Consider the following 12717-nt stretch of genomic DNA (forward strand, 5'->3'; position numbering starts at 1 on the left):
AGACTGAGATATGTACTTTGTTAGATTTTAAACCAGATCGGTGCGAGATGCCTAACCTTTAGATGACTACTATTAAGTAAAGTAAGTTTTCCCTTTTTATGGCAAGAATGACTATTCTAAAGAAGGGGTTATAGGTCATCATTCCAAGGTGTGACTGTTGCAAGCAGAAAATAATTGAAACTGTCATCAAAATGTAACTAACTAAATCTATATCACAATTCATTGCTTTAAAATAATTATTCCAATTGCTGTTTTGAATGGAGTGAGGTGTTAAGAAGGTTGTCAGGTTGTCCTAGGTTCAACAGTTACACATGGTGCTTCCAGATGTCTGAGCACTACACTGCAAGCAGTCCTAGTCTCACAACACCTGTAAATTGGGTCTGGAAGAAAGTGGTGGGAATAGTACACCCACATGCAACTATTTATTTTGTATGTTGCTCCAAATGCCCATACCTATATGGACTTATACAAATATAGGACTCACAAAGCTGATGATTGATTTCTGGATAAAGCCTCACTGAATATTATTCTGGGATTTCTGTTCCTTGGGTGTTTTTAATTTTTGAGTTAGTAAATGTGTTATACCAGTTTTAAAAAAGGAGAACATTCAAAATTAAAAATTAAATAAATCAGCTAAGAATCCACCTGCTCTATAAGCACCCAGTAGTCAGTCAATCATAAAATAAGTTCTAATATTCATTCTAGTTTTCTGCTCTGTAGACTATAAAAATGTAAGGTATGTAAACAGATACAGATGTAATCCAAAGAGATAAGTCTCTACTAAAAAAAGCACAGCAGCTCCTTTCCTGATGTCTAATGATTTCTACAAGACAGAATATTAGCCTGGCATTAAATTTATATAACAAGTATGCAATTTGGTGAACACTCTTTCCACAAAATATTTGATTCCTACTGCACCATCAGAACAATAATGTAGTTTGTTTACACTGTTGCTACTTTGAAAGTTGCTATTTTTAAAACCTTAAATTTTGTGACCTCATAGATGTCCATGTCAATGCTTGCTGATGAGTCAGTTGTTTCTAAATACTACTTTAATGTCTTCATGAAACATACAAAATACATATATGAATAGTGGTTTTGATATACTGACAAATAAACAGTATTGTAAGAACCTGCATTTCTTCACTGGCTCTTGGGCCATGGACAGTGGATAGGGTCAGGTGTAATCCTTGCTCCATCTTTGTATTGCAACTTGAAGGGTGTTTCTATCCAAGCTTTTTTATGGCAATTTAAACTCATTTAGGAGTACTTTTACTCAGTGCAATGGCAGAAGGAATAGGTGGTGAGCAGATGAAGGAAAGAAAGGTGAGAGGTGGTGTGTGAACTGAAGGCTAGCAGGAGGATTTTGTCTGCTTGGCAACTGAATGAACTGCACAGCACTTTTTTTGAGTTTGTAAAATAAAGCCTGTCTGTTTAACAGCAGTAGTAGTACAGAGCTGGAAGCTGTCACAGCTAGGCTACTTTTGTGGTCTTGTTTATTTAAAAAAAAAGAAAAAAAAAGAAAAAAAAAAAAAGAAAAAAAGAAAAACAAAAAAAGTGTAACAGAATTAATAATAATACAATTATTATTGTACAATAATAATAATAACAATAATGGTAATGAAAAGGAGACAGAGAGAAATAAATCCCAAAAGGGACAAGTCATGTACAATACAATTGCTCACCATCTGCTGACCAATGCCCAGCCCATCCTTGAACAGTGACCAGCAGCTCCTGGCCAGCTCCCCCAGTTCATATACTGATCATGCTGTTCTGAGCATGGAATATCCCCTTGGACTGTTTGGGTCAGCTGTCCGGACTATGCTCCTCCCAGCTTCTTGTGCACCTGCTCATTGGCAAAACATGAGACACTGAAAGGTCCTTGACTTTGGGTAAACATCACTCAGGAACTCAAACATTAATGTGCTATCAACATTATTCTCATACTGAATTCAAAACTGTACCAGCTACCAAGAAGACAATTAACTCTATCCCAGCTGAAACCAGGACGTTGTGCCACTACTCTGGTGTGGCTTACTTTTTCTTGGTTGTCATAACTCTGGTTACTCTAGTACCATTTATTCCTTGGGAATTTTTTTATCCATTTTCAGGAATTTTAGGTTTTCCTTTGATGTGTTACCCCTCTTTCGGTAAATTTCTTGATTTTTCTATCTTTAGGTGGAAATCAGAGCAGATGGGAGAGCAACAAGTGAGGAAGCCATTTGACCTAGTCTTACCAGGTCAGTCACAAGTGTTCAGGACAAAGACCCAATTCTCAATGTTACTAAAGCATGCTACTAAACTGTATGATAAACTTCAATACATCAAAATACATACTTTCAGATGCAGAGTCTAGCACAGGAAACAGTAGAGATGTAGACTCTCCCACAAATAATGGCCAAATATGTTTTGCCCAAGTGCTTTGAAAATCTAAAAACTTCAAAATGTAAGGAAAATAATAAACTGTGTGTTGGGTGCTTGCCTCTTGGTCTGACTGTTTAATATATAGAAATACTAGAAATACTATAGAAATACTCCTAGAAATACTGGAAACAGTGCTTGTTCTCAGGACCAGTTGAAATGGAAAGTTCCTTTTGGCTGCCTTACTGATACAAATTTGTAAAAAAATTACCTGTTAAGGGACTAATGTAGTAGTCCCTAGTAATTATAAGATTACAGGAAAAAGAAATCCCACAGGGAATAATGTGGCTAGTGCAGCAACAGGTATATGCACATACCTCAGAGTTCAGTAAATCCAATGTGATGATTCATGTGTAGAAATTTTCTGGGTGTTTTAATTCAAGAGCTGAGAAAGTTTACTGAGGTGTTAATTTAACTGAACCCCTAGACTCTGCATTTAATAAACAACACAAAGCCTGAAAGGTATTCATGTAGTTTACAGTTGCTCAAAAAAACTGTTTTAAGTGACTTACAGTTACTAAAACTATGCCCATGGATAACTGTGTGAAGTTTTAAGCAGTTGCATCCTAGACTGTTTTTTTTTTCTTTCCTGTGATCACAGCACCATCCCTTTAGTTTCTTAGCTAGACTTCCAAAGCTTTCACTGACAATGTGCTTGTTCTAAATATATCCCCAGCATTCTGCTCTGAGCCTGGAATTTGAATTTAAAATTGACCTGCTTTATCCATTTGAGACGACTCAATAAAATTATTTTGGTCTTGTGTGGAAATAAGGAAATAGGAAAAAAAAATAGAAATATAATCTGATTCCATTTTTGGTTTGGGGATACCCAAGATTATTGCTTGCAGATTAACATGTTCAAACTGCTAGGGGATTTTTTCCCCTGACAAACTAATTTAGTTTACAATAGATTTCAGGTGTTCGCTGTCTTGTAAAGGATGCAGGATTTATTGTTTCTCACGTACATTGCATCATTTCAGGTAGAAGACTCATCTTGATAATCCAAGTGGATTTTTGCAGTCTTGTGTTTCTATGATAGAACTTTTCAATGGCTTTACATCCTAGTCTTTGTTTCTTCATCCTATATGACAATCCAGTAAACATTATTCCATACGTTATATTCAAGAAGACTTGAAATTTCCAGGTTTCAGAACAGTTTCAGCCCAGGGTCCACTTTCAAAGCTTTCTGACATACAGATTTGAATGTCAAGCCATACTAGCCCTTCCTTTTGATCTATATTATATTTTCAAAGCAATAATACATTATAAAACAGTGCTAGTATGTATTTTTGTGGGTTTTTAATACTTTTGTTTGTTTTTTGACTTTTTGCCACTTCATTCACAAACTTCAGTACTGTTGGCTAAAAAGTTCTGCATAAATTTTCTTGCTCTTCAGGGTGATTGAAGATAATATCCTAGTAATATTTCTTCAACTGTGTTTGTCTTCATATAGTGCCTAGCTGGTTCAGACATTTTTGTATGTATATATATATATATTCTGGATTTCTGTATAAGGGGAAATCTGATGGAATACTGTTAAATAATAATTACTGAAATTTTGAAAGGAAAAAGTTATTCATTAATACTCTCTTTTACTTCAGTGTGTACCTATTTTTATTCAGATTAATGCCAATTATATTACTATGGCAGCAGTAAGTTGTTGGGTTTTCTTTGTTGGTCTCCCCACCTAAAAGAAGTAATTTTCTTAACTGAAGAGCTTATATATTTGTCAGCATTAAACTCTAAGCTTTTACTCCACACTATTTTTTTTTTGGTGCATACTAAATAAATTTTAAACAAAGCATTTAAAGGAAAAGACAGGGCTTTTCTAAGGTGGAAATAAAGTCTAAATATTGGCACAATAAGTAATATAAAGACAAAAGTGGGTTCAAGTGTGCGTGGAAGTACCTTTTGACTGTCCAACTCTGGTATTTGTGACAGCTGGCATAAAAAATGAAGTGGCATTTGTTTGTTTGATTGCTTTTCTTTAGTATGTCTCTACAATTTAGAATGGAAAAACTTGACTTGAAAAAAAAACCATGACAATGCAAATAAATTTGGTGAGTTGCATTTTAAAAATTATTTTTATTTTTTAAATATGTGCATTTTGTTTTCCTTCATTTGTTCTGCGTACCAAAAGTATGCATAACATAAGTTAGTGACACTGGGTAAGCATAACTTAGTGACACTATTTGACCTGGTAAACAAATGTATAGCAAGGAATAAGTGCCTCCATTGTAGCATGGAGAAAAAAGCCTTGTCTCCAATATGGAGGCAGTACAGTTCCTGTCCTGTGCTTTCTATCAGTAAAGAGCTCGTTATAACAGAAAAACACATGACAAGAATTGTGCTGTGAAATTTTGTGGTTTTGGTGCTTGTATGTGTGTATGTCCCCAAAAATAATGAAGCCTCAAAATAAATGCTGACAACTTAAATAATGATAGATTTCCATTACAGAGTAATAATGCCAAAACAGATGCCAGCTTGGTGGAACTATGTGGTGAAAAATGGTCCTTTTAACTAATCATGTTAACAGCCTCACATCTTGACAGCAACATAAGCTTAATGATTAAAAGATTATTTTTTTTTTTTAAATTACTGATTTAAGTCCTATTTCTGGAGCAAATGTGTTGGTAAGAGCTAGTTCCTTCAGGCAAACAAAGAATTCTAACATCACCTGACTGTAGTAAAATACAAGTTTTACTGCAGAAGTACTAAATTCTATGGTTCATAACTTCCTGGCTTCAATGTGATATGTAAACTGCCTAGTTTACAAATTTTAAAGTTGTCTAACTCTAGGTTCACTGCTTGCTCGTGAAAAAATTACTACTCTGGTTTACATAGTATTTTGAAAGCTTAAAAAAAAAGAGCCCAGAAATACAATCTAATAGTGTAAGAGTTAGGTTATGAAATCATGGAACTTTCCACTTTACATTCTGTCATGCAGGATACGGGAATTACCTGGTGGAAATTCTAGGTCTGCTGTGTTGAAACTCACATTTGTACAATGTTGATCCATGTGAGCCATAACAGTGAATAAGATAGACTGTCAGATTCTGATTCTTGATGACATGTAAACAATTTGTTCTGCTAAAACTTACCTATAAAGGTGCCAAGTGAATGAACACAACTGCTGTAAGCCCCACCTTAAAGTAAAAGGGAGAGGCCGATGGACAAAGCACTTCTTTCTGTGTCAGCAGGAAGATGTTTGCAAACAGGAAAAGAGCTGAGTGCTGTCAGAAGTAAGACATATTCTGCACAAAGTAGCTTTGCTCAGTGGACTGAGTTTGTTCTGATGGTATAATAAATCCATCTTTAAAACATGTACTGCTAGACCTCTGCAGCCACAGAAAGCAAAGGGCTAATCTGGTGCAAACAGTCTCCAAAATTACACTATCCCTAAAGGGAAAAACAAAATAAAAACAAAAAAAAAAACCCAAAAAAACAAAACAAAACAAAACAAAAAAAAAAAAAAAAAAAAAAAAAAAAAGAAACAAACAACAGAAAACACCACCAACCAAGAAGCAAGAAAATAGATTTGAACTGGTAATGATTTTATCCCAGAACTGCAGAACACACATTATGCTAACTACAAGAGTATAGTCAATATATCAGATCTAGCATAAGGTTGGACCAAATGAAATGTGTACTTCTGAATGTTCTTACATGGCACAGTAGTGATATTGTTGTTCAGAATCAGTGTCAGAATATGAAACAAGAGTACCACAGTCCAAATAAATAACTAAATAAAGGAAAAAGAAAAGATGGCTTCCTTGGAGGACAAAGCAAGAAGTGAAAATATGGCTGTGAATGAGGACTGAACACCCACCTCCCACTTTGTGCCATTAAGAGTCTCACAAGTTTGTATTGTATTTTGAGTGAAGAGAGATTAGAGATGGACTAGAAGAAGATACAGTGTTATCCTGGCCTGGCAAATCCTGGTTACCTTGTCAAACTCCATTGCTCATCACAAACTGCAGCTTATGGAAGGTGCATTCTGCACTCCAGGCACTTTGCAAGATTCACCCAAATTGAAAAACACTTGAGATAAAAACAGATGTGGAGTAGAAGTTGCAGTTTGCAAATAATGCTCACCCCACTGTGAGTGGCTCTGTAAACACAAGCCCAGACAAATTCTAGAGTTTGCAGCAATATGCAAGAATTGCAATAAATTGCATCACTTTCATAAAAGTTTGCCAGAACTTATTGCCCATGCAGTAAGATGGCTACAGTGGCAATGGTGCAGAATAATTTTGAGATGAGACAGAATGTTATATCAGAACACAATCTTTTTGTTGGACACTGTGTGTTTGGTGAAGGAAAAATCACTATTTGGATATAAAGTAACAGCTTACAATAAAACAAAAATATGAGTTAAAGGGGGTGGATTAGCCATTTTTGCTTTATTCATGTTTGTTTTCTCTGTGTGTGTTTGTTTATTTGAGGTGCATTTGTTTTCTTGCTTATTTGGGTTTTTTTTTTGGTTTTTTTTTTTTTTTGGTTTTTTTTTTTGTTTTGTTTTGTTTTGTTTTGTTTTTTTTTTGTTTGTTTCTTTGTTTTTATGGATCTTGCCTGTAGGAATGATTCTAGGTAATTCCTAGAAGGGAGCTAGAAAGACTTATCACTGATTCTAATAGGGAATGTGCTTTGGTGGTGCTTAACACCATAAGACATGGTACTTGTTTTCTCATGGCTCCTTTTAATCACTGCTGGAGTGTTATTTTCCTTTTCTTTTTTTTTTTTTTCCTCCCACCCACTACAGTATAAGAATTATAATTGAAAGCTTTTTATGTAGTTAATGCTTTAAATATTTCTGGAATGGTCTCTAGTTGTGTCTAAATGCATCATAAGGTAGCCTTTCTTCAGTGGCAGCACTACTCTGGCTGAGTACCTGAACAGTTATCTTTGTGAAAACCTGCATGAATTTACTGGTTTCAACATCTCTAGTTCTCTGTTATAAAAAAGTACCTGAAATTTAGCTTGAAGCTTAAGCATTCATGGGCATCACACAAGCTTAAGAAAGATGGCAATTGCATAGTTCTGTTATATTTGCTATTATTTGATCTCAGGCACATGTTGTGCTTCTGGTTGTCCTGAGCAGGTCAAGAGGCTTCATGATCCTTATGGGTTGCATCCATTCCAGGTATTCCGTGACTCCTTGATTATGCAGAAATTGTTTGCAAAAATATTTATCTGTAGTTACAAACAGGGGAATTCCAGGCTTTGTTTAGGGTCTTTTTTTGAATGTAGAATTATAAATAAGAAAATATGTCAGTACATACCTTCTTTGGATGACAGCTTTCTGCAGACTGTGATCCAAACCACATTTGGCATGAAGGCTTTTTTAAATTATTTATTACATATTCTGGCCTATACACTTTAAGTTTGCAACTGTATAAAGTGGTAGAAAGCGTGGCAAAACTGCAGGACTACAACTCCAACAGATAAAAAGCTATAACGTAAGTGACCTGATGATAAGAAAGCGCCTGCTGCCATGCCTCCCTTATCCTCTAAAAGCTGCTAAGTTGTCCTGAAGATAGTGAAGGCAGCTTAAGGAAAATTTTGCCTGATGTGGCAACTCGATTTAGCGGACTCTGCCTCAAGTCAGGGAGGATATTGCTCCTGGGAAAAGATCCTTCCTAGGTTGCAGTACATAGCACAGAAACAAGGTGTGAGGCATTGGACACCTCAATAAAATACGATGGACAGACACTCTACAAATACCCGAAAGGAGGTTGAAATCAACTGGCACTAGGGTCAGAACAACAGTCTTAAGTCTTAAACTGCGCCAGGGGAGGTTTAGGTTGTATATTAGGGGAATTTGTTCACAAAAAGGGTGAGCAGACATTGGAACGGACTGCCCGGGGAGGTGGTGGAGTCACCGTCGCTGGAGGTCTGTAGCGAAAGACTGGGCATTAATGCCATGGTGTAATTGACAGGGAGACGGTTCGGTCATGCGTTGGGCTCGACGATGTCTGAGGTATTTTCCAACCCAACTGATCCTGTGATACGCACTCCCAACAGGGCGCAGAAGCAGCTCCGTGCGAATACCCGCCTCCCGGGCCCACGCAGCCCGACCTCGCTCGGGCGTGACCGCGGGGATGGGAGACTGTCCCCTCGGCCACACTCGGTGCTCCAACCCCGCGGTGCTCCAGCCGCACGCAGCAGGTGCCCCCTCCAGCCCGCCTATCCCGGATTTCCCGGGGACCGCGCGGAGCGGGCGGGGCAGCGCATGCGCCCGGCGGCCGCGCTGCCCGCGGGAGGGAGGCGGGGCCGGGGCGGCCGTGCGGGGAGAGGGCGGCGGCAGCGCCGAGCACAAACTCCGGAGGGGAAGCGGTACCGCCGGCCTCCGCCCCCCACCCCCACACACACACCCTGTAGCGGGAAGGGGGAAGCAAGCAGCCCGGCCCCCCCCGCCCCCCCAAGTCCCAGCGGTGCACGGTCCTTCCCGGGACTTGGTGGCGGCGGGCGCTGTGCCCGGGGCGGAAGGCGAGCGGCGGGTAGCTGGGGCCTGGAGCCGCCGCTGGAGGAGGGGAAGAGCGGGGTGTTCCCGCAGCGCGGGTGGATGCGCAGCCTGAAGGGCGGCTCCTGCGGCGCCTCCTGCGGCCTCGCCATGGCCGGGCCCCGACGGTGAAGGCAGCGGGAGCCGCCTGTGTCCGCGCCGCGCCAGGAGGCGGCGCCGCCGCAAGCAGGGGGCGGGCGGGGAGGGGGATGAGCAGCGCCGCAGCCGCCGCCGCCTCTGCGGGAGCCGCCACCGCCTGCACCGGGGCCGAACGCGGCTACTCCTTCTCCTCCGGCGGCGCCGCTCCGGCTATGGGGCCCGAGGAGGGCTCGGCCGGCGGGCTGGGAGCCCTGCCCGCGCCGCCGCTGGGCTGCCGGAGCCGCTACCAGCTGCTGCTCTCCGGGAAGGCCCTGGCCGACAGATACCGGAGGATTTACACGGCGGCGCTGAGCGACCGTGAGCTGGGGAGCCACCCGGGCAGGTAACGCGCGCCGCGCTGGGCCAGACGCGCAGCCCCCACCACCCCTCCCATCGCCGGCTGGGAGCGGCCCGGCGCGTGCACCTTCCTCCCTCCCGGCAGCCGCCCTCCTCATCCTCTTCCCCGCCCCCGTGCCGGGCAGCGCGGGTGTCCCCGCTGCCATGTGGCCGCGCCGCCGCGCCCCGGGGGACGGACGGAGGGAAGGGGCGGTGATGTAACCCGGCGGCTGCCCAGGTGCCGCCCGGGCCCCGCCGCTCGTTTGGCCGGCGATACCGCGCAGATGGCGCTGCCTCCCCCTCTCCCGGGGCCCTCCGGGGCAGAGTTACCTGTGCCCGCCCCAGTGTGCGGCCCAGCTCCCTCGAGGGGATGGAGAATTCAAGTGCTGGGACCCCGGGCAGATGTCGCTCCGGCCAGGCTTGCCGGAACGGGCTGAATCCCGTGGTCTCTCCCGCGACAGGCTCCGCAGGGCACCCGCGGCTCCCGCTGGCCGTGTTACCCGAGCGAGAGACCGTGGCGCTCCTTCCATGTACAGGGGCTGCCTTTAGCTACCCTGCCTTATTTTTCCTCCTCCTCTTCAGGTCATGTTCCCCCTTTGCCACCGCCGTGTAGGCGGCCTCGGTGTCTGGACGGAGGCAGCGCCTTGCAGGGGGGAGCCGGGGCGTTGCGGGGTGCGGTGTGGCCCCAGCTGGTTCCCGAGCACCCCTCCCCCGGCGATGATGCCCCTCAGGGCTCCCATTCCCGGCCGTGCCAGCCGGCTCTGGGGCCGCAGCAGGGTGCCTGTTGCTCCTCCGGCCGGGAATGCCGCCCTGCCTTGCTCCCGGGCGGGGAGGGGGCTGCGGGCTGTAGCGGTGCGGAGCCGCGGGGGACGAGAGTGGAGGCCTCCCTTACCCCGCAGCCCCCGGCCCTGCCTGGGCGGACCCTCCCGGCCCTGCAGGCCGTGGCGGGGTGCTCGGTCTCGCTGTGTGAAGGGCTCCCCCGTGGTGCCCGGGCGCTCCCCATTGTTTCCCTCCGGAGGTCGCTGAGGATGTGGATGATATGAAACCGGCACCTTCCTGTGTTCTCAGCCTGGGTTGCTCCTGAGGCTGTGATGTGGGTGGCCGGGTCGTATGGAGAGCTTTGAGTCACCGCTGTGTCAAGTTTGCAAACGGTTGTAAAGCACGAGGAGGTTGCCTGCTTGGCTTCTTCAGGTTTTTGTCGGACTTGACAGCAGGGTTTACCCCCCACCCCCCTCACCCCAGAAAGCTGTGTCTAGGAATGAAATTAATGTAAGACACATACCTTTCCCAATTTGTTTATGGTAAATGCTGGAAACGTGGACTGATAATATGGGTACTTGACATCTTTGCAACTACTGGCTTCTTTTCAGTGTATGATAGGGGAACTGTAGTTCTTCTTTCCCCCATGAAGACCAGCAAGTGTTTTCTTACTCCACATATTCCTTAGTCCAGTGCTTATACTTTTTCCATTAAATCTCTTCCTGCTTTTGAGCTTTGTATCATTTAATCCCGGGATTGCGAGTGCTAAGTGTAAGGATACTACTAAATGCAAGGAAGTCAGCAGTGCAATGCTCCTCAGTGCTCAAATACCTGTCTGAATTTTGCCCAAAGGGGTCTGTATTTTTTAAAGCTGTAGTTTTGCATTAGTCGTGTCCTCCATCTCTTTTGGTTTCAGGATGATTCAACTGCTGTCCCTTATACTTAAAATTGTAGAAAATACTAGCTTTAGGTGGGTGTAAATGTTAATGCTTCTTTTAATTAATGTTTTTGAGGTCAAGTCAAAGAAGACATATTCCTTGTACAGAGTAAACAGGTTATATTAAGCTTTGGCAAGTAAATGGCAGGTAGTTAATACTGGTGAATACAGCCAATGTGTATTGGACTTTGAGAGGAGGAATATTTAGTAATTATCTAGTTTCCTGCTATCACTACCCCCACTATCTTATGTGGCAGACTGTGGCAGACTGATGGCAGCCAAGATACTGCTTGTGGTCTCCACCTTTTCTCCATATTCGTGTCAAAATACTGCAAAATACTTCAGCTGCCTGGTAGACTTAAACAGAAATGGCTTTTCTTCAAAAATATGCCTTTTTACGAAACTAAAACAAATTCCAAATATTTTCTAAAGAGAGCTTTAAATTTAAGTGTGGCTGCATCTAGTTGCTATGGTAGAAAACAGTGCTAGATAAATTAAATGGAGCTTAAGATAATATAGGTTATGACATAAGTCCTAACTTGATTTTTATATCTATGGAAAATCTGAAGCCTCTTAATCAGTAAGATTGTCAACAAGAGTGTTTGTGACTAGAAAAATTACTTGAAGTAGCTGAAAAAAAGCTAAACTAATTGGCTTATCAACAGTAATAAAATTCTTGTTGTGTTTCAAGAAGACTAATGTGAAGAACGATAGTGCAACCTATTTGCCATAAGTTGATGTGGAATTTTTGCTTCAAGTCTGCAAAATTATACTCTGCACTTCATGGGCCATGACCAATGCCTGTCTCAGTAAGTGCTTCTATTCCAAACCTAACTTTAATGTTTATGAAGAACTGGCAAGCAGTATGAAAATGCTTTTGTATAGACAAGGAGTTCAAACGTTGTGGAGATTATCTGAAAGTCACAAGATTAGTATCACATTTACAAGGTGTTTGTGCTGACTGTCATCAGAAGGGATGAATATCACGTGTTGAGTAGGATGCAGTAATTGGCTGTGAAGCAGAACCAGCAGTGCTTTGCATTTCCTCCCGTGATATGGGCTGTAGAGTCATGAACACTGGTCTCCACAGGAGATGGGTTGGTCAGTGTGCTTGCTCCCCTTGCCATGCTGACATAATACTTCTATAGTGTCTTGCAGTAACAGATTAGAGACTCACTCTGGGTTAAAATTAACTTGGCAAAACTGGTTTGTTGTAATCCGGACTAATTCCCTGATCTGGCTCACCTTGTGATTGCACTTGTGACAGCATGAGGTGAAGGGTTACACAAAGATTTTTGTGTACAGAGAGGCAGGAGCAAGAAACTTATTTTTGTCACTCGTATCAGCCTAATAATTTTATGAAAGGAAACAGAAAAAAAGTATCTAATTCTGCAATGTAACATGCCATTATCTTTGTGGAGATAAGTGTTAAGGATCTGCTGCAGTACTACGAGCAATGGGAAATATAGTTGTCAATTCAAGATTGGTTTGGAAGAAAAATCTGCTCTGAGCATGCCTCAGTTTATAGTCTCTGCTTTGTAGCCACTGAAGTATTTGAAAATAACTGCATAATGTCTGTCTAGTGTAACCATTGAAGTGTGTAAAACACTAGTAGGAAGTATTG

General features: G+C 42.7%; 1 protein-coding gene across 15 annotated transcripts in view; it reads left to right on the plus strand.

Moving 5' to 3' along the window:
- Positions 1–8346: 8346 nt before the first annotated feature.
- MYCBP2 (MYC binding protein 2) overlaps positions 8347–12717 on the plus strand; it is a 173723-nt gene continuing 169352 nt past the window's right edge. For 11 of the 15 annotated variants that reach the window (XM_054001515.1, XM_054001538.1, XM_054001546.1 and 8 more), the window contains exon 1: positions 8347–8401. In XM_054001515.1, the coding sequence (XP_053857490.1) occupies positions 8376–8401 (26 nt within the window). In that variant the 5' untranslated portion in view covers positions 8347–8375. Of the gene's footprint in view, positions 8402–9132; positions 9405–11786; positions 11903–12717 lie in introns of those variants that run through there. The other 4 variants (XM_054001594.1, XM_054001602.1, XM_054001507.1 and 1 more) reach the window with 3 other exon arrangements.

This window comes from Vidua macroura, chromosome 2, assembly GCF_024509145.1.
Source record: "Vidua macroura isolate BioBank_ID:100142 chromosome 2, ASM2450914v1, whole genome shotgun sequence".
NCBI lineage: Eukaryota > Metazoa > Chordata > Aves > Passeriformes > Viduidae > Vidua > Vidua macroura.